The following is a 22,657-nucleotide window of genomic DNA, read 5'->3' as shown; positions in this document are numbered from 1 at the left end:
TTTTGCTTTCTTCTAATAGTGACACTCAGCTGACTGCGGGCCCCTGTTTATGTCAGAAGTGTAAGTAGGTTAAAAGCAGGGAAAGAAAAGAAGTTCTGCTCAAACCAAGGCCCATATTTATCAAACTGACAGATGGTCCAAATGCAGTGGTGGGCCGTCAGGGCCTGCAAGGCCTTCTCTGCTGGCCTAAACAGAATCACAAAGTTATATCTATTTTATAATTTAATAATTTTTCTTAAATACACTACATGTATTGTAATTTATAAAAATATTTTTCCCATTATCTTATTTCCTCATTGCACAGCTACTGTCTTCCTCAGTTGCTCTGCTTCCAGTGCAGCTTGTTTTAAGTAGAGCTTTTATCCAATCAGATTTCACCTCTGTGTCTCTAGGTAAGAACAGAGGCCACAGGCCTGCAGACTCTCAAGTGCATCCATGTGCAGTTTAAGTGAATGGAGACGATATTGTTGATCGTCATAGTCTTCAACCAATCAGATCTTTAGTTTGACATGTTCGGCGTATTCTTTGACGTGTCAGAGCCTGCTAGCCGGCCTATAGCTACGTCAGCATTACGTGCAGCTCAGTTTCCATGTGCAGCTCTGCAGTGAGGTGCAGAGTGTGCTGCGATTGGTCAGTGGGCGAGCACGTGACTATCGTGAAACGAAACTTAACAGCAGAGGCTTAGTCGGCGTTGTGAATCACATCACGTGATGCAGCTCAGCCAATCAAATATGGGCATTCTGACACGTTTCCTGACTCGAGTGAGATGTACCACACACCGTGACACAGGGGGCTGAGACGAGGAAAGACATTGCAGAGCAGTACGTTCAATGTTCAAGTTGTGAAAGTAAAATCATAAGACGAACTCTTTAGGCCACGGCTTGTCATTAAGGAATGATGGTGGGTCCCACAGCCAGACCAGCTGAGAACCACTGTCCTCCATGAGCACAGAAAACATTATATTTTCCTGAATTTAAGCTTCTGCATTTTCCAAGTGCTCTAGTATTAATCAAACGTATTGTAAGCCTCGTACCAAATGGTTTAATACGAATACGTCCATAGTTACAGCCTTAAAAACGAATAATAGTTTTGGCGCCATCATGTGGTTATAAGGTGGTATTTCAGCTGCAGGACAGCAGTGAAGGCCGAGGTATAAAATGGACGGCCCGCCACTGTCCAAATGTATCATTTACAATTTACAATTTTCTCATCATATTTCATTGTACACAAAGAATATGAGGTTAGTGGGCGGTGGTGAGCAGCGATTTGCATATAATAGCTAATAAATGACTGAATTCTTATTTCTTATAGCCATTACTTTAGTTAGAAATGTTCATACATGAATATAGCCATGTAATACCTTGTTTGAACGCTAGAACCTCCTCTTTCAGATCCTGTTGCGAACGCCTCCAAATCCACGCGACTTGCACTGTTTGGAGAAGGTGCGCTTCTGGGAGAATACTTCTCCAATTATTTCCTGCTTCATAAGCTCCTGAAAGTCAGAGAGGGCCCCAGGTCATCCCTCATCCAGTCCGATTTCTGTGCGAGAGGGGGGGTGCCAAAAAGAAGTAGAACAGCCAATTTGGGCTGTGATTTGTGATGCTCATAAGTGATGGCGATATGCAGGGAATGTTAGCCCGGAGGGGAAAAAAAGCAAAGAAGGAGAAAGGGATGAATATCGATTCCCCGGTTTAAATTAAGCTGTCGGAGAGACTGAGAGATGAAGAGAGAGAGAGTGAGCGAGAGAGAGAGAGAGAGAGAACACCAGGGCTTTTGGGAAATGCCCAACTTCCAACAATACTGATCTCATATGAAGAAATGACTCATTTGCTCCATGCATCTGCTTTCAGCAAAGACTTCAGGCCAACTGACCAGAGCTTGCACACATGAAAGGACAGGGGAAGGGGGGGGCACATCAATCTGCATGTCAACACAGGCCGCGTGTTCACTCGGACTCTCTGCTTTGACCAAAACCACTGAGGGGGCTTCACCTCTAACTTATATTGCAGCACACTCACTTAAACAAACAGAAGCATGACATTCACATGAAAAACAAAAACATGTTTAATGTCCTTATTTCTGTCAGATAAAGTACCAAAATTATACTGCAAAATCAACAGTCTCCGCTGAGAAAAACAGGTCTCTAGGTATAAAAGAATCTTCACACACACACACACACACACACACACACACAACAAAAACGAACACACACAGAAATCACAAATACAACATAAGCTCAAGCACAAAAGCTCCCCGGAGTTTCTGTAAGATGAAAAAGGCCGACACCAAGCGCCAACAAAACAAAATGAAGGAAAACCATTTAACTTTGACACTGTGTTCTCAACCTGCTTCTAAAAAAAAGTGAGCGCCGCCATTTGCTCTGCCATTCCACTTTGATCATGACTCGCTCCCCATTTTCAAACGGGGTGACATTTAAAAAACACTATCCCACATCCGCCTGCTATCATCGCCGGATGAGGATACGGAGAAATAACAGGGCCAGCGCGGGCCACCTGCAGCACAGCACATCTCGTCTCCCCGAGAAAATGGCGGTGAACAAAAAAAAAAAATAGGCGTCCAACTGTCGCAATCTGCCCGTCTGGGCTGCGGCGATGGGAAGACCATATTTGGTCATCATTTCTGCCTTTCCTAAACTGAGACGCCGTTTTTCGGCCATTACTGGGAGAGATAAGGGGAGCGAGGGGACGCGGTGCTTATTTCTTTATTTTCCTTAAAGATGAGAGATGACAAGACCGAAAAAAGAGAGAAGGGACGAAAATAATGACTGAAGTGCTTTACCGCCTACAGAGCCCCATCTCTCAAATTGCCCCTTGTAGGGGGACAAATTGATCCTGGAAATAAGGGGTCATTTCCTCGGCCTGTTTTCCTGTTCACAGCACACTGTCATCAGTTTGAAACACGCTCACCAAAGCTGACCCCGCTGTGCCCTCCCAGAGCTAATGTGAGGGAGGGTTGAGTCTTTACTGTGACAACAAGTGTGTGTGCGTGTGCGTGTGTGTGTGTGCGTGCTGACTTCCCCAAAAGCAGTGACCACGTTGACCTTTGTATCTTTGAACCTTGAGCCAAATGAACCGTTTCAGCCTCTCTGCAGATATACAGCGACAGTCCGTCTATAGCAGAAAACCATCATCGATCAAATCGCACTATTTAAACAGCCACTAGTCAGACGAGTCTGAGTCCGTGTTGATATTGGTGGGTGTGTTTACGTAAGTTGAAAGCTATTATTTAGATTCAAGCAGTTCTTATCGGATCATGGTCCTTATTATTGTCTAACTATTGGAGTAGCAAATAAATATGCAAGAAACAGCTAAAAACAACACAAAAAATGCAGGCATGCTGTTCAGGGTTTGAGCTTCAGGACGTCCTGTTGTCCAAAGGCCGGAACATAAAGGACCGGGGGAGAAAGAAACCACATTTTTGACGAATCTGGGACGAGAGTTGAAAGAAAAATAGCCTGCTGCACTTCAATGAACGGAGATGACCGGCCGCTGACGGGCGCAGCGGCGACGGGGAATTCAACCCAAGTCAATGAGAAAAGCTTGCTACTATTAACGTTAACGTTACCAGTTAAGCATCGTTAGACGTTTTGACGGTTAACGCTAGCTAACCAGTCAGCAGCCGACGTTTCCATTTACAGTGAGTAAATGTTAACTATGAGGAGTAAATGATACAAATGTAAACCATGTATTTACTTCCTTACTCCTCTGCATGCACTCTGGGTAATAAGGCTGCAACAAGATCTCTCAATCTCCTGTTCTTCCTCTCGCACCAGCTGGCAGGGCCGCTTCTAGCTTTTTGGAGGCTTTATGCAAAATCTTGTTGTTGTTTCTTTTTATCAAATATAACTTTTCAATATAAAAGAATATATATTTAATTTTGATTTAATTTAGCTGCATTTTTTATGTAAAAACCAAAACAAACATGCTAATTATAAGTAAAGCAATAAAATTACTTTTCAAAATAAAATAAAAAAAGGAATTACTTTTGATGTTTTCTTTATGTTAAAGGTCACTATGAATGATTTTAACAAATGATAATGTAGAAAAACAATGATTTTACATTCGGGACGGTCCAGATTTATTTCAGGGTAGCTTAGGTTGTTTTTCGGATGGTGAAAAACGGTAGATGAGAGCCCTGATACAGTCACAACCCTAACACACACCTGAACCGGTGTTAAAATATCACCTCTCTAAACCAGGCTCTGTATTTTTCCCATCATCAACATGGAGCTCTCGGTGCGTGACGTTCTTTTAATCAGTTTGGTTAAATTCACTCTTTAAATGCCCCCCCCCTCCTCTCTCACTCAATCCATCGGGTTGTGATAAAACGGCTCCGTTGAGGGGAGGTTTGTGCTCGACCACCAAAGCCAGCTTCCGCCGCCCCCCCCCCCCCCCCCCCCTCTTTCTCCTCTCCTCCCGGCCGCTCAGAGCTGTGTGACTGTAAAGTGTAACGATAAAGCGGCTTACAACTGAAGGCTTTTATTTATTTGCTCCGAGTCCTTGAGAAGCAGACAGCATGTAGGCTACATAATACACACACACACACACAGAGGTCTGCAGGTTCAGGAGGTAGGACAAAAAGGAAATGGCCCTGCAGTACTCCTCCTCTGGGGGGGGGGGGGGGGTTGAGCAGTGCAGCAGCATCAGAGCAGCGAGCATGTAGGACTCTCCAGCTACAACTGTGCACCTCATCCAGCAACTCACCAACCGTGTGCCGCTACGCACACACAACATCCTATAGCTTTATCTCCCACACAGGCTGCCTCCCCCCCCCCCACACGTACGCAACGCACGCACGCACGCACACGCACAAACACACACACACAAACACACACACACACACACACACACTTTTCAATTCCAATATTCCCAGAGGTGATCCAGACACACACACCTTCAGCCCCTGAACCAATGCAGCAAATATCATTATGGAATCAATGCAGCCTTGAATCAATCGAGGCTGTGCGTGTACATGCGTGTGTGTGTGTGCTGTATGTGCATGAGTGTGATAAAGGGATGAAGTTGATAACACCATGTGCTCCTGTGAGGATTCCACCAAACTCCATGTTTTTTTTTTATTATTTTGATTGAAAGGAGGCAGTAGGAGGTAAGGTATTACCATAACCTTCCCACCGCATGTCTGCGCTTAGCTCAATATTGCAGGAATAATTTCACACGTGCACACACACCAACACACACACACACACACACGCACACATGCATCCTTTGTTGCTATGCACCATGGTAAATTCAATATTGTGTTCACACTCTTAAGCCAAGAGTGGGAGTACAGTCAGCAGAGGAGCCACAGCCTTCGCTGTAAATCAATAGATTAAATAGAAAGGTATGAATAAAACACAAGATAATAAATAAAAGAGGAGATGCTTTACTCTCCTTGCATCCCGTTTGAGAGAGAAAGAGGGAAAGAAAAGAACCAAGTGGGAGCAGCAAGGAAGATGACCAGAATAAAAAAAATAAAGTTATTGTTGTCCTTTCAACTTGTTGTTGAAATTCTTGTATCCATCCTTCCCTCTGCAGAAGCGTGACTGCGTGCGTAAGGAGTGTACTGTAGCTGTTTTTCTAAGCACGCCATGCTGTTGAATGTGTGCACCACAAACCAACATGTGTCCTTCTGTAAATGTCATTACTGAAAACATCCATGTGGCCTCGAGATAGAAAGGCAGATGTGCCAAACAAGCTTGTGCATAATCGTCTCAAATATGGTTCAGCTCCGAAATGCTGTTTGCGGAGTGCGGCCGTGAGAGTGCTTTGTGTGGAGAGCTGTTGAAATCCTTTATCGACGAATAAATGAGTTGATTTTATTGAAAAATCATTCAAACTGTTTCTCCATTGTCCCTCCACAGATTAAAGGGGCCCTGTGGAGTTCATACTCTCACCAAAACATTCCTCCTTGAGGCCTAACAATGCTGAATGCATTTCCTTCCTCGTGACCCATTTGCAAAGCCAATTTCTATAATATATTGACGGCTCCATTGTTTACATCCACGTTTAGATCAGACAGCAGTCTTCTTCTTCTTCTGCGCCTTCATTGGTACGTTTCTCGGGGTGTCACCGCCACCGACTGTTCATCGGTCAAACAGCTGGAAGCCAGCAGCAGGAATGTGCAGCGTGTCACCAACACGCGTGTGCATTACACAAACTAAAGTAAACACTGCTCCATGGTGCGGCTAGTGGTGGAAAACTCACAATCTCATGCTTACTAAAGGCCAAGGCCTATTTGTGAATATTATTGTGATGCCAGAGAAGCAACTATTAGGCCTACTGCTCATTAATCAATAACAGCTCCCAAATGAAAAGATAATAAAAACATGACTAATCAATGAAAGACTTCTTCGCTAACTAAGACCCTAAAGAGCCATTAGGGCCCCACGACCCACTGGTCTTCTTTTAGTTGATTCACTTTAAGTATTGGCAAACACATTAGTGTCTGGATTTATCATAATACCACTGTTGGATTATACAAATTAGAATGTATACCAACTGTTACAGTTTTTCCTTTTTTTGCATTTGTCTTGTTTTTCTAACTACGGCTCTTGTTGAACACCTGGCTGTCCGAGGAGGAGGCTCGGCGCTGTACAGTACTGGTCTATAACTCGACATACCTGTCGTTGATGCTCCAGTTGAGGCAGAGGTTGAGGGAGCTGAGGTTGCGACATTTCCTCACCACCTCCATCACCGTCTCATTGTTGAGCTCCGAGATGTGCCGCAGGTCCAGGACGTTCAGGTTCCGCAGCTACAGGAGGCAACACACACACAGACATGTTTGACAGTCAAAAATAAGCGTTTTGTTGATTACAATAGTTTTTATTAATATAGAAGAGCGGTATTCCGTCGATTTAATGCAAAACTAGGCGGCACCATCAGAAAACTAAAAGAATATCAAAGATACATTTTCTCCCTTTTGGTTTCTGAGGAAAACACATAAGCGATTTACAGATCAGACGTGTGCGCTCAGGAATGCAATTTCATTTCAGCTGGACTTTAACAATCCAGCACTCACGCTTTATCTCTTTTACACAAGCAGGTATGCGGGAAACACAAAGTCCCGTCTGCTCATGGAGGAACCAGCAGCTGATGTGTCACAAAGCTACAGGAAGAGTAATATTTAGTGAAGGCATGTACAGTATATACACGTCTGCTGAAATAAATGGAAGCTTTTGACGTAAGGAGAGTGGAATAAATCTCTCTATACGCTGAGTAAACTTGTTTAGCGCCACATGTACTGAAAAAACAACAGCATGAATGCAGAATGAAACCTAACAAGGCAGATAAACGGCAGAAAGCATCTTGCTGTTACTGTTTATCATTCTGTGCCTGCGTGCCTGGTGTGAGGGGTTATGAGCCAATATGAGCATTCACTTTCCCCCCTCTTCCTTTCATCTCTCCGACTTCCAATAATCCCTCTTTCCAATCTGAATACTTCATACGAGGGGGTTTAGATTAATCCTCCGGTGAAAATCTCTACTTCCTGAAGCACTCTTAGAAACCCACACCGACGCACGCACAAGCGCTCCCGCACGCCAAGAAAATCACCCACTTTTGTGGCTTTTTCAAGTCGCAGCACAGGTGTGTTTTCTCTGATACATACTCGGAGCTATTTAAGGCACAGGTGCATGCACACATATACGCTCACACATGCACACACACACATACACACACACACCGGGGATGCGAGATAATAGAGGTATGATATTCCGGCCAGCCGCAAAGGGAGGCAGGGAGGTAAATGTCAGGGCCAAGGCTAAAGAGAAAACAAGCTTACAGTTGCTGTTAAGATCACCGAGCACTGTTGTCGGCTCCATAGGCGTGACATATACCTACCAGCATGAGGGTGGGGGGGGGGATAAGGGCTGAGGCTCACTGGGTGTTAAGTAAGCACACATGTAAACACTCCTCCCTGTCCCTCCCCACGTACCGAGAGTCAAAACACACACGACTGCAAAACAAACAGCGGTGAGTGTGTGTGTGTGTGATGCTGCACTGTGCTGAGGTTGTAAAAAAAAAAAAGGATATAAATAAAAGGCTTTGGAAACCTTTACCCGTGTCTAGCTGCTCTCTTTCTCTGTCTTCATATGTAGCTTGTGGCTTTTTGTTTTTTGTCACTCTTTGACTTGGATCCACACCTCTTGTGATAAAAGTTCTTCTTGGGAATAAAATAAACATGAAGCAGATTTGGTTCGTGGCAAATGCGCCCCCATACTCTGAAGACACGACTTACATATAGGAATGAAACAAACATTCAAACGGCTCACGCGTGTGCAAAGACGGGGTCAAGAATGCAGCCGTGGTCGTCGGGGACAGCTAAACTGACATGATGAACGATGGTATTTAATGAGGAGGGGAAAACCCTCATCTGTGTGAATTAACATAGACAGGAACGTGCACAAGCAGATGCACACGCACGTGTAAAGACACACGTTTATACACACGCACACACACACACAAACTGTCATTTGCCCCTGTGGCCAGTCTAGGATCGAAGTGCAAAATTATTCATGGGGAATTAGGATGGTGTGTGTGTGTGTGTGTGTGTGTGGTGGCATTGTTCAACAAAGGCTCTGCAAAAATCAAACCTGAAAGCGGGCTAAGTGACCACTACCACTGACATTCGTAGCAACAGACATCCACTCACATCTACGCTGTCAAAACAAACACAAACACACGCGCGCGCGCACACACACACACACACACACACACACACACACACACACACACACACACACACACACACACACACACACACACACACACACACACACACACACACACACACACACACACACACACACACACACACACACACACACAGTATTTATGGTTATTCAGCCTGGAGTACATTTTAAAAGCCTCGACATCAAAAGTAGTATTTGTTCTCCAAATCCTCAAAACTGCTTAGGTCTGCTGTAGCAGAATTTCTGCCACAACCAATAGAAACCGTCCCATTGATGTGGATAACCAATGAGAAACCAGGCCAACCTGTGTGAGTTTTCATTGGCTGAGAGTGTAGCTAGGTTGAAGAAAAAAAAACATTTAGCAGATGTCTGCTTGAAAGGGAAGAGGCAGAGTCACGGCTGAGACTGTAACTTTGTTAATCCATCTGTGGGAGGAAAAACTAAAAAAAAGAACACTGAAGAGAAAATAATAGTTTAGAAGACGTCTGCCGAAAGAAAAATACCCCTCCAAATCCCGAAAATGAGAAGTGTCACAAAAAGACAGGCTCTCAGTAATTAGTCACACCTCCAGAATGTGACGAGCCGCGGTACCAGTGTTTGTTTTCTCAGAGCTGACAGATTATCATAATTTGACTCATAGGTGAAGGGTTTTAATGCTTCCAATCGTCTTTAATCATTTCCACTCATGATGCAGATTTCTTTCTGTGAAACAAGAATAAACAGGCGCGGACGAGAAAGTGGAAAATGGAGAGAAATTGGGGGAGAAGGGAGTGCCGACGAAGCACAGGGAGGGAAAAAAGGGAGACGGGAACAGAGAAGAAGTGAAAGAGTGAGGAGAGCGAGTGAGCGAGGAAAAGAGAGCAACAGCAGAGAGAGAGCAGGGGATTTGGTGAGGGGTTCGGCAGGTTTTTCTCCTCGTTGGCTGAGGTCTGTAACCAGGCAGAATCTGTCCCGTCTCCTCTGAGTTGGCAGCTACACCTGGATAATTATTCATGCTGTTCATAAAAACACTGAAACCTGCAGAATCCAGCTGCTCTGAGGCCAGCGTGTCATCCCCGCCGACGCACGTGCAAGACGCAGAACTGAAGGCTGATTATATGAATATGCCAACGCACACGCACTTTACGTGTACTTGAGTGTTTCCGTTTTATGCTAATGTGAACCCAGACTCCACAACACGCCACGCAGAAATATTTGACTTTTTACTCCACTGCATTTATTTTAACTCACTTTTCAAATTGAGATTTTCTAGAAAAAGATATGATTGATTAATAAATATGTACAAATACTGTCATAAGAGCATATTTAGAAGTACCTCGACCAGATAAAACATTTAAAAACAAATAATAACAAATAATAATAACAAATAATAATAACAATAATAATAATCTTGTATTTGAATACTATTACACTCCGTACTTTTGATATTTTCAGTACATTTTTTTGCTAATACTAGTGATACCACCTAAAGCACTTATTCAATATGACAATATGATATAAATTATAGTTTTTCAATGGAATCGTATCGTTCAAATGTCGAGATACCGTGACACACAATTACATCATCTATATTGATAAAAGCAAGCAAATACTAAATTATACTAAATCTGATTATTTTGCACAAGCACTTTTCATTTGTCGAGTATTTCATTCACACAAGAGTATAAAAAAACATGTATTTATTTCATGGAAATTATGTATTCACTGAATTACCAGAAAACTGCTATATTGTGATATATATTGTTATCGAGGTATGAAAGGACAATATGATAAACCGTTTTGGTACCATCGCCCAGCACTACTTTTACTCAAGCTAAATTATGGATTCTGGAAGCCAAATACAATAATCAAAATACCAATGACTATTCTACTAACAGAAGTATTTTTCGGCTGTGAAATTTAACATGAAAAATGAAAGCAGTGAAGTTTAAAACCATCACTGAATCAATTAACCGGTCCTAAAATGTATTTTTTTTAATTTCTTAAAAGTCAACCTTCGAGTTTTTAATTAAATTGTTCAATTGTGCCAAAAGAATTAATAATAATAATTATATACAGAGCAGAAAATTGAAAATCCCAGAATCACAACGTTGGATATGAATCTCAGTTCACAGACGGAACACATCACACCTTTACGGGAGAAAAGCAATCACTTCAGATTGTACCAGCGCCGGAGGAGCAAACAGCCGTCGCCACACTTCAGTATTAAAGAGGTTGTTTTAATTCAGTCCACATGAGAGGAGGAGGTCTGTGGGCTCCCACCTGCTTCAATCAGAAGCCTCTCTCCAACACGACAAAGCGAGAGCCGGAGTCAGAGGTCAAACTCAGAACACCGCTTTAAATGAAAGAAAAATGAGCGGAAGGTTTCAAAGGCGCGCTATCTTCCAGCCAAGCATAGGCTGGAGTTCAATATTTGGAGAGGTTGATTAGACACTTTATTACATTAGTGTATGTCACAGTCTGGCAAACAGTGGGTGAGTATGTGTGTGTGTGTGTGTGTGGGTGTGTGTGTATACCTCTGACTGCAGAGCTATGACTACCTGTGCTGTTACTTAATTTATTTACACAACGTCAGGCATCGTGATGCCAGGCAGGAAGTGGAGGCCTGGTGGACCCCATGCAGAGGATATGATGTCATGGTTTGAACGCCGGCACCAAGCAGCAGGAGTTCACGGCTGTTGCCGTCCATCAAACTCAGTGTCCCGGCTGACAAGCAGCTCGATGACATTTAAACAGAGCGAGCGTTGTTTCCGTCATAAATAGCCAACATGTTTGGGGTTCGGAAAGTATGAGCTGCTATTTCATTGCTGTAGTCGAATGTATAACCGGAGTTTAGTCAATGAAGAATACATGTCCTGCTGTGGGAAATGCATATAGATCTGCCCCAAAAAAAAACAACACATGCACGGCCTGTGAAAAATGGAGGTTAAAAAAAAGAAGCTTTTCAGTAAAACTTAACAGGCGTAACGGTGGAAACTCTCCATTCTCAGACGGGCAGAGATGAGTAGACACAAGCTGAAATCCGCCGAACAATGCAGGTGGAAGTTTAGACAGTCACTTTGAAGCGACATTCAAAGTCCTGAGCGAAGAAGTCACAGGGGTGTTGCCGAGGTGGCATTGTGGGCCCCGACACATTTTGCTCGGCTGTCCGCATGTGTTGGAGGCCGCGTGAGACGGGGTGAGGCGGGGGAGGGAGGGAGGGAGAAAGGTGGGACGAATGGCAGCGGTGTCATTAGGTGAATACAAGCGCGCACTCATGCATATACGCTTTGTTTTTGCTTTTGTTTGTTTGTCTTCTTCCATATCGGAGCATCCCAGACAGTTCAGTCAGACAGGAGAAAGCTGTGTCGAGACAATCCCTCTGCGGCAGGCCTAAATCACACGCTGCCCCCTCCCTCCAGACGAACACTCAGGGAAAAAAAACATGCAGACATATAAATACATAGAGGCCTGTGCAGACAGATTGATATGAATATTTGAAATAGGACTGAGGCAAAAGCTGGAAAGGCCACGGGTCTGGTATCAGAAATACATTGTCTGCATCAGTCACGGACCGATGAGCTGATCCCTGAGTGTGTGTGTGTGTGTGTGTGTGTGTGTGTGTGTGTGTCCTTGTGTGTGTGTGGTTAACTTCTGTATTCATCTGTCTCGTGCCCATCTACTGTCTATCACTTATTTGCCCCCTCTCCTACCTCCTTCCTCTATCTCTCTCGCTCTCTTCCTCCCTTACAGTCTCTAATCCTGCATGTGTTGGTGTTGATAACAAACTCGGCGGCGAGGAAAGGCTCGAGGAGATAGAGAGCGTTGGTTTCTCTTCGGCGCTCTAAGCCAAATGACCACATAGGCACGCACACGCACACGCACACACACACACACACACACACGCACACACACACGCCAAAGTGCGAGTCAGTGCGACAGCACTGGATGACAGTCACAGTACAGTGACACTAGTTGGGCCAATAATGAGACATGATATCCCCCCCCTCCCCCCCTCCAGAGGTCAAAAACCTCTCTATCTCCGTCTGTCTCTGGGTTAAATGTCTCAGAGCCAAATGAATTATTCCTCAATTACTTTTGCAAAAGACACACATCATCCTTAGGCCCTTCTCTGCTCATTATATTCATAAATCCCCCAATCTCCTCCGTACAGCGGTGAAGAAAAATTATTATTACAATTTCGACTCATTCTGCGACCCCCACAACCCCATTACCTTTCTTCCTCCAAATCCCTCTGCTCCTTCATTTCCCCTTTATCCTCTCCACCGCCCCCTGAGACACAACACACACGTGCAAGTACACAGTCACACACACACACACACGTTTGTGCATCGCAAAAAGGTACACATAGACGTAAACACACACACACACATGTACGTACTTCCCTGGTTCGTGTTGGGGGTTATCAGTTTGACACAGGGCACTGTGATTATGTATTTTCTGTGCTCCAGTCAGAGGGGGGAGATAAGGGGCCGGCAGACTGCAGTAAAGCCAGACACCACTCATCCTACATGGGGAGGGAGTGGTGGAGTGGAGGGTGTGAAGGTGACAGACCTGTATCTTCACCTTTGTTTGTGTTGAACCACTTTAAAACCTCTTTCTAAACCTTTGGTCATGTGGTCATGGCAATTATATATATATATATATATATCTTTTTTTTTTTTTTTTTTTTTTCGTTTAAAAAAAAATAGGATGGCGAGCCAAATCGGAACTCAGGATGTAGCGAGTACATGCGGCTCCACTGAGCCACCGGGATGGACAGAACATATGACTCTGGTTATGAAATTAAATAGCTTCCCTGTCAAAATCCAGACTGTTTTATTTGCTCATAAACACACGGAGAGAATGAGGTATTGCCCCGTGGTCCAATTCTGTCAAATTTGGAGAGCATTTATCAAAAGGGCCTAACTTTTTCTTTTTTTCCTGGGGAAGAACAACAAAAGCACTGGAGCGGCACGGCTGAATTAATCTACAAGACCCCAAATTAAGTCCAGAAACCTCCAAGTTCTGCACATCAGAGAGACAACACGCAGCTATTACCGTCTCCAAATATACCTCGTTTCATCTCTGACACATTCTTCAACAGTCTCTCCATTTGTTATGTCGTTGGCCTCTCCTCACTCTCTCTCTATCCCGAGGGTGAGACATTTCACATACACACACACACACACACAAAGGCATTTTGAGGCCCACAGGGCAGTGATAGGCTGATGTATGAGGAGGGGCATTGTGGGTAGGCATGACGAGCAAAGGGAAGCCATCAGTGGGACATCTAAGGCTCGGGGAATGAAGGCTCTCTGGCACCCAGCGCTGCTCTCAAACACTGGCTCTCTGATAGAGCCGACCTTGGACTTAATCACTACCAGAAGAAAAGAGCGCCGCTTGACGGGAAGATGGAAGGACGGTGGGAGAGCGAGCGCGTGTGTGTGTGAGAGAAACACAGGAACCACAAGAGTAAAAGAGAGAGAAATGCAGAGCGACACTGACCAAAAGCAGAACGAGACTGGACAGAGAAGTAGACGTGAACAGGTAACGACACCGCTCAGAGAGAAGGATAATGACTCTGCTGGTGTGGCCGAGGCGGCTTGAGAAGCAGAGGGAGAGCACACAAAATACAGCATGTTATCCACACAAAGATACGCACATCTATAGCGCTTTCAATGTCTGAGGCTGGAAAACCCCCTGAAACTGAATTAGTAGAGGGACTCATCTCATACAGGTCCTCAAGCTAGCTGCTGAGGGGGAGCGAGGAATCCCCGAAAAGCTCTGGGACACCCACCTCGAGATGGTTTGTATCCCAGACGACGGCCTTGTGATGTGACAAGCCTCATCAATAAAACGATTATTAATGTCAAGAGCTTAGAGCCGGCTTTGAGCTTCAATCTCAACACCCACCGTAAAATTTAAAAAAAGGAAATGTTGACAGAGGTACGGCAACACAACAGACCACATCAGCCGCGTGTTTTTGTTTTGATGTCGTGAGTAATGTTTGATTCCCGACCAGGAAGGAGAGCCTGTTTTCGATTAGCAGGGCTTTACTCTCTCAGCGCGCAGGAATCTCGATTGTTCCCTTTTAGCCGCTAACGAGACGATGATTTATCAAACGCCACCTGGCTACACATATTGAGCGGCGTTGCCCGTCACAGAGGAGCCGCGCGGCTCCACTAGAGGGGCACACATGTCGCAGCGTTACAGCTACTCCGCAGACCACGTGCATCGAACTCAACCATTTCCAACCATCGGCTCACGTGATTAAGAAAATACAATTTCAATCGATTTCCTCAAACCCTAATTTGTGAGAAGTCGGTATAAAAAAAAGAATATCAATCTGAAATGAGTGTCATATGAGAGAAGTTAATAAAAGTAATGGATTTTCTCCCCTTTTTTTCTGGTGGTAGCTGAATAGCAATATCAGAATATTAGAGAGAGAGAGAGAGAGAGAGAGAGAGAGAGAGAAAGAGAGCGAGAGAGAGAAAGAAAGAGAGAGAGAGAAATCAAGTGGGAGGGAGAGTGTGATAATCGAACAAGAGGAGCGCTGCGGTCCTGGAATCGCATGCGGGTCCACGGAGTCATCAGAAATGCAACGATTCTAAACGCGAGAATATGATTTTCAATCGACACAGGATGGGACCAAGTGGGAGCGAATGAGAGGAGGAATCAACTGCTAAACGAGATAATTACTGTCAGAGATTATAGAGGGACGGAGAGAAGGGGGCACAGAGACAGAGGGGGACTGAGATGACAGAAACAAAGAGATCAATGTGTGCAGGCAAAAATAAACGTGGTTAAAGTCTGCACTTTGAAACATTTCTGACTCATCGGGATTCATGGTATGCCAGGAAGTTTAAAAAGTATTTTCTGAGGAAAGTTTAAGTGGTTGATTGGATCTGGCTTACAGTTATCACCCTTTCAGCTGAAGCCTTTCTGAAGATGTTTACTCTGTGTAATGAGGGGTAGTCAGCTTGATTTTTGAGACTGATTTGAGAGTCTAGAAAATCCAATAAGAATGTATTGCCCTATAGGATCTATTTACATAAACACATAACATTCTTTGTTTTTCTGTCCTTTAATTAAAGAGTAACCCGAATCTTGCCTTTGCTGACCTCAGGTGGTTTAACTTCTCGCCTCGCTGCAGTGACGTAGAAGTGTACCAAGAGGTGCGTCAGTACACTGTGATGTCACTGTTGGGTGCTGTTACAGGTGTGAGGGGTGAGATTCAGGGTGGGTCGAGGGGTGAAACAGGATATTTACTAAAAGGGAAACTCTACAGTTGGAAAATGAACTACGCAATGGTGACCAAACTATCTGATTCCTGCAATGCATTTTCTTTCGTTGTCTATTGCTCAATGAGGAGGTATTAAAAACACACTCAGTGGCCACTTTATTAGGTACACCTGCACAATCGAATGCAATTCAATACTGCAGCTCCGTCGTAACATCTTCATGAAATGTTTTTACTGACTTTGTCGTATATGTGTAAATTCAATCATATGTTTATTATTTAGGTAGTAATACATATGGTTTGTGTAGTACTGCACTACTAAAATCAATGCTCGACAATATCATTTTATTAAGACTGCTGTGACAGTGTCAGCTAAAGCTTAAAGGGACAGTAGATTTCAGATGACTGAAAGGACTTTGCTGTTGAGTTGTTATTTTTTGGCACTTTCAGCACCACAAGCCGAGTGACAATTATAGTCCAATCATCAGTTCAGTAATATTGGACAGAAGTTAGACATCTCTAAGGCTAATATCTCAAAAACTTGCCTCTCACACCAAAACGGTACGGTAAGATGCCTTTTTGATTTTGGGGGGGGAACTGTCCCTTTAACTGTCCCTGATATCTCATCTGGGTCAACTCAAACCCACAATTTATTAAAATAAAAAAACGAAAGCAAAGCAAAACATAAAAAAGTTATTTTTCAGATGAATTTAAAACTGGCGTTTTAAAAATATATGTTTAAATATGATCAGATTTATTAACTTGCTCATCTGAACTCCTAAAACTTCACCTTGGTTAATACTGTAATAAATAATAATGAGGTGTGCTAGACGTGTGCGTGTGGGCCGATGTGTATGCGTCCACCTCCAGGTATGCTAATGCTGTTATGACTGGCTGGCTTCATTACTGTCTGTCTACAACACACTGGCCAAGGTCAGTGGAGGCTGCAGAGATGATAGGGGGCCAAACCCATGAGCACAAATTAATCTGCTGTTTAATCTAATAATGCAGCGGGGCATCGGGTGTCTCAGTCCTATTAACACAACTGTAATTGCATTTGAGGAGGAATGGATGCACGCAGCCCACAAGGGTACGTTCACACTCACGTGTACACCCGAGTTCATCAAACACAAATCGAATTGTATTACACAAGCACACACAGGTGCGGACATACCACGCACAGTCACACACAGGTGGACACACACACACACACTTCCCACACGGATGTTAGTTTGGGAAACGAGAAGAGAAGTGCGGTGCTTACTGGTGAATTCAATCCCAGCAATCACCGGGTGAGTGCATGTGTGTCCATGTTTATGTGGCACGGAACGACTTAAAACTGCCGAGCCCTGCTCATTAGCATGGTAATATCCAAACAGCGGGGTGTAGTCGCAGCAGCAGCGTATTATTAGGATTCATCTCATTAGGCTTTCATGAGATTTTAAAGTTAACACCAAATAACTTCAAAACTGAGTCTGAGATAAAGCACACAGCGAGGTCCTGAGTTTACTCTCCAAAAGTTAATCCCCCCCCCCCCCTCCTGGAGACACTGCAGGGCCGGCGGCGACCTGGAACGCTGGCCCACGGCAACGGGATCAGACTAAAGTCGTCGTCACGCTACGGAACTTCAGCTGACATTTACTGAGACAAGTGATGACTTCAAAGAGCTGATAGAGTGCACTTCTGTGGTCTGTGCTGGAGGAACCGCGCTATCTTCACTTTTACCGGAAGCAAACGCACAATTTGAGTTCTCGTAATGGGTCGCGGACGAAGGTCCCAGGGAACAACACGAGCGTGCGATACTTACCGCGGTAAGATGGATGACTCCCTGGGAGGTCACCGGGCATCCCATGAAGCCAACGAACTGCAGCTCAGGACAATGCTCTGCGACGGCTCGCACGGACCGATCGGTGACCTGGAGGATAGAAAAGCAGAGGGAGGACGGTTTAAAGGCGCCGCCCAGGTGAGAAACCTCTTTATCGTCACAGGTAAAATAGTTGTGACTGGTATTCCTCAAGAGGATCGTGTTTTTCTTTGATTTAATTCATTCACTAAACACAGGTTAAGAATGTTTCATTCATTTACATTTACAGGGTTTACATATGGGAATCAAGGTTTAAGTTTTGTGTGTGTGTGTGTGTGTTTTGCATTTGACGAACAGCAGAGAAGAGGAGGATCACTGAAGGAGAAGAGGAGCGAGAGGAGGATACCGGAGAAAACAGCGAAAAGAGCAGCATGGGCGTCGGCCTATTATGGATGGACGCTGGCCAGCCTTCACCCAGCCGTCCATTAACAGCTCATAATAGACCAGAGATCGATAGGGAAGCAGAACATTTCCACCAGCTCCCACTGTACACATCAATATGTGTATCAATACCACCCCCCCATTACACTCAACACTGCAACAATATGTGGGAGATTGTTTGTCCTCGCTGAAGGCTTCCTCTGTACTTCCTCAAACTTTTCGTCAATCACTGACAAAACAAGATGCGAAGCAGAGAGAGACAGAAGAGAGAGAATTGACTGTAAGCTGTGATTAATCGGGAAAATGAAGAAAAACAAACGTCAACAAATGTTAGAGGACAAAACAATCACTTTTTCAAGACATCCCTGTCAAAGTCTTCAATGTTTCTTTCTGAAATTCACAAAAAATACATTTGAATACATGCAAAACGCATATCAACTAGTGATGGGTGCGTACAAAACACAAAGTTGTCCTCATGAAATTAAAAGTATTTGAAAAAGGCTGTCAGAGTGCACTGAAATCTAACTCTGACATGTTTTGAAAAGTAAATGAAAAGAATGCCTGAACTTTGATGTTTAATACGAACAACTGAGCAGAGAGACATTATGAACATTTAAATACTAGACGGCTCAAGAAGACTAGGACTTGAGAAGGAGGCATACTGTAAGTTACAATGCACCATTAAGGTAATTCAAATTAATCAGACACTATTTAGGTATAATCTGTTGTTTTCTCAGACACACTTAAGCCGCGTTGCCACCAAGTAGTCCAGTTCTGTTCAGTTCATTAAACATTAGAACGGTTATTTTCTTGTTTCCATTAACAGAAGCTGTGGATAGTACCTGGTAGCCGATCGGCTGAGAATCCCGCCTACATCTGCAGTAGAAACACGGCATATAGAAAAGGACCTGGAACTAACAGTGTGACAAAAGGCGAAGGAAAAACAAAAACCACTTCCGTAGAGCTGAAGGAAACTCTTGAATTTGCCATTACGTATCTGTTGGTGAACTTGCCATCAACTTCTAGAGATGTCATCAACAACTCTTCAGATCAATAAGAATCGAGTGAAAGGAACAGCAGCGGAAAGCTTTGCAGCTTCCTTATTGCTTCTTCTGTTTCCGATGCAAAAGGAGGGATTCTTTACAGTCTGACTGAACTATTAGTCAGAATGCAGGACGGTTTACAAACCTCGTGAGCAACTGTACTGCCCTTTCAAAAGATGATTAATTACACTGACGAGCATTCCTTTACGACCGATGTACTAGTCCGTGTACTTTTTGGTTTCCGGGTGATGAGTGCACCTCTGTGTCGTCGCGCTATGCTTTAGCTTAGCCCTTTTAGAGCGACACATTTGGGTTGAAATGTTTCGCAGGGTTTAGATGCGCACTGCTAGTGGACGTCACACTGTGACCAGACAGCCGGGAGCACAAAGCCATTCTCCCGGCCTCACTTCTGTTCAGCCGGAGCACTGGTGTGCTCATAGATCCATTTTGACGTGTGACCTGGTAACACTGATTACACTACTATTTGTAAGCCTGGCTCCATTACTGATTACGATACTTGTTCATACACCTCACTCTCTCCCTCTCTTTCTCTCTCACTGGCTTCCTCCCCCCGTTCAGGTCTACCTTAAAGGTTACTGAGTCGAGGCAGAGGAAGATGGAAAACCCAGAGAGACAGCCAGGGGAAAGGGAAGTCACAAGAAGGAAAGAACAAGGTGTCCATTCGTCTTTTACCAAGTCACATGCAGCATGGCTTATCTGGGTAAAACACCTCCTATAAACTCTGGTGGAGCTCAAAGGAATGTTTCTCACCTTATCAGAAAGAAGACAAAGTGCTTTTAAAGCACAAAATGGTTCATAAAGGAGTTTGACTGCGGAGGCACCTGCTGTCACAGGTGAGGCAGTGGGAATACGTTTTAGGGTGTAATTTAGCGAAGAACAAGCTGTTAGAGAACGAGGTCTGTAAATGAATAGTTGTACCATCTACTGTATGTAATTCTGTCTAAAAGGTTTCTAGGTAAGTATTAGTCTTCTGTCTCTATCTGAAAAACACAACTTGAATTGACAAACAAAAGGTGGGCATTGATGCTTTTAACTTTGTAGCAAAGCCCAGCTTTATGGATGGCAGTGTTGGTTGGTCGGCCTTACACTTTGGTAAAGACCATAGACTGTATATAAGAAGTGGACGTAGCCACCTCGACGTCACCCGTTGGTTCGTGGTCTAGGGTTTGGAAGCCTTGAGCTTGGCATTTTGGCCGTCGCCATATTTGTTTATTGGAACCAGAAGTGGCACAGCTGAGTATAACCGAACGCTGAATAAGGCTCCCAAAATGTTACCATTAGCTTTCATGAACTGATAAAACACTGTCACAGGGTTAAAACGATCAGACAACGCCCTGGTAGTAACCTGTCAATCACAAGGTAGCCCCGCCCTAAAGCATACCCTGCTTTATCGTCTGCTCTAATTTAATAAATGAACATCATGCTGTATTGAAGAAGAGTTGAAACTTGAGATTGAGACCATAAACTCATGTTTACTGAGGGAATAAATCAAGAGAGAAGTAGAGTCATTTTCTCATAGACTTCTATACAATCAGACTTCTTTTTGTAAACAGAGGAGTCGCCCCCTGATGGCCATTAGAGAGAATGCAAGTTTAAGGCACTAATGCGCAAATAAACTGGTGAGCACATATAGACATATCAGCTACACATTAGCATGCTGGCATTGTCCCTGTGAGCATGTTAGCATTTAGCTGTGCGCTCACAGAGCTGCCGGTACGGCTGTACACAAAGGCATTCTGCACAGTAGAAGTTATTGTTTTTAGCAGCGGTGGAGATGTCGGGGGGAAAAGCAGGTTGCGAGGGAGCTGTGCATAGTTGAGCAGCATCCTTCCTCCTTCCAACTGTTCTTTAAGCCTTTTACACAAAGTAATAAAACTTCTCACCCAAAACAGAACTGCTCCTCCTGGACACAGCAGTGTGTGCCAGTTGTAGCCTCACTGTACTTGCAAGCTTTGTACAGAACACTTTTTTCAGAGCAATCAATAACGGGATGCACCTTAGAATTCTACGCCTCAGGTTTGGACCCACCGCACAACTCCCTGCAGTCAGGAAAGATTAACTGAAGGTGAGTCAGCGCTCTCGCTCTGAGACACTGATGCATATGGAACCTGATCTGCTGGGCCGGGTGGAGACGGGAGGAAGAGTACAGCGGAGTTGTATTTTTGAGTATGAAACTTGGAAGAAAAAAATAAATAAATTAGCCTCCAGAAGGACCAGTCTGAGCTGAGCAGCTGGCAGGTGAAGTGTGCTGGCCAGAGCCCCCCCCCCCCCCCCCCCCCCCCCCATCACGGCCTCTGCCAAAAAACCATCAAGGAAAGCATTTTCGGGTTGACTACCAGCACAATCAAAAAGCTACGCACTGCCGTGATCCTTAAATCAGAACCGTCTGTGAAAGAAGCAAACGAATCACAGCAGAGGCCACCCCCAGACTGTCTTTCATACTGGTGTTTGTGCTGCAAGAGTGTGTAGGTGCAGTTGTGTGTGTGTGTGTGTGTGTGTGTATTCACTTGTGTGCGAAAGCAGACGAGCAGGTTACACATCTACAGTAACTCTCAGCAGGTGAGAGGGGAGGCAGAGGAGAGAAAAAATAAAATTCCACCAGAGCAGAACAGGCCAGGAGGGCATGTACCGTATCAGATTAAGTTTGTGTGTGTGTCTGTGTGTGTGTGTGTGTGTGTGTGTGTGTGTGTGTGTGTCTGTGTCAGTGAGGCCATATGAGTTTGTAACCAAGATTTGTCTCCAACCCACAAACACCAAAAAACCCGTCCCAAATTTCTCTTTGCTCCCCCCTCCCTCCTCTCCCTCAACCTTTCATGGACTTTGATTTAAAAACACAAAAAGAGACATGGCAGGGCTTTGGAGAAGAAGTGGCTCGCCAAGAGAGGCCTTACAGCCTTTTAGAAGGGATCTGGTTTAATGGTCTCTGGGTGAAGGAGGTAAGGAAAGCAGGGGGAAAAAAAATAAGAAAAGTGGGCTGGAATGGTGGAAATGCTGCAGTCATAAAGATAGCCTGTGTGTGTGTGTGTGTGTGTGTGTGTGTGTGTGTTAAAGAGCTGGAAGGTAATTGTTGAGAGTGCTGTGGTAGCAGAATGGGGTAATGCTGTATGCGAGTGTGTGGTTTTTTTGTCTGGCGGGTGTGTTCTTACAAAACGCTGGGGCAGCACCCAGGGGCCACATCTCATCCAATAAGGGTATTTAAGCTTGTCAATATCGTCTATCATACGACTCGTTTGACTCGGGCGAAGCAGACGTAGACGGAGGGAGAGCGAAGCAGATCGCCGTCCACCCACCTTGTTCGATAGTTCTCTCTGAAGTTTTACGCCCCTCCCTTCCTTTGGAACCGTCCGATTCTCACCAACAAAAACAACCCGCACACCCTCCCCTCACATCATTCATTTGTGTTCGTTCTTTCT

General features: G+C 44.4%; 1 protein-coding gene across 7 annotated transcripts in view; it reads right to left on the bottom strand.

The window, feature by feature from the left end:
• The window catches only part of fbxl17 (F-box and leucine-rich repeat protein 17), a 200,551-nt gene that overhangs the window by 117,199 nt on the left and 60,695 nt on the right, over positions 1 to 22,657 (bottom strand). For 6 of the 7 annotated variants that reach the window (XR_012956150.1, XR_012956151.1, XM_076099661.1 and 3 more), the window contains exons 7-8: positions 17,743 to 17,850; positions 6,644 to 6,774 (exon numbers count right to left, since the gene is read on the bottom strand). Coding sequence is in view for 5 of the 7 variants with exons in the window: in XM_076099661.1 (XP_075955776.1) it covers positions 6,644 to 6,774; positions 17,743 to 17,850 (239 nt within the window). In the remaining 2 variants the exon portion in view is untranslated. Of the gene's footprint in view, positions 1 to 4,431; positions 6,122 to 6,643; positions 6,775 to 17,742; positions 17,851 to 22,657 lie in introns of those variants that run through there. The other variant, XM_076099664.1, reaches the window with a different exon arrangement.

This window comes from Anarhichas minor, unplaced genomic scaffold (assembly GCF_050575085.1).
Source record: "Anarhichas minor isolate MPS153535 unplaced genomic scaffold, ASM5057508v1 ptg000025l, whole genome shotgun sequence".
Classification (NCBI taxonomy): domain Eukaryota; kingdom Metazoa; phylum Chordata; class Actinopteri; order Perciformes; family Anarhichadidae; genus Anarhichas; species Anarhichas minor.
The sequence above is the reverse complement of the archived record's forward strand: the minus strand, read 5'-3'. Positions and strand labels throughout refer to the sequence as shown.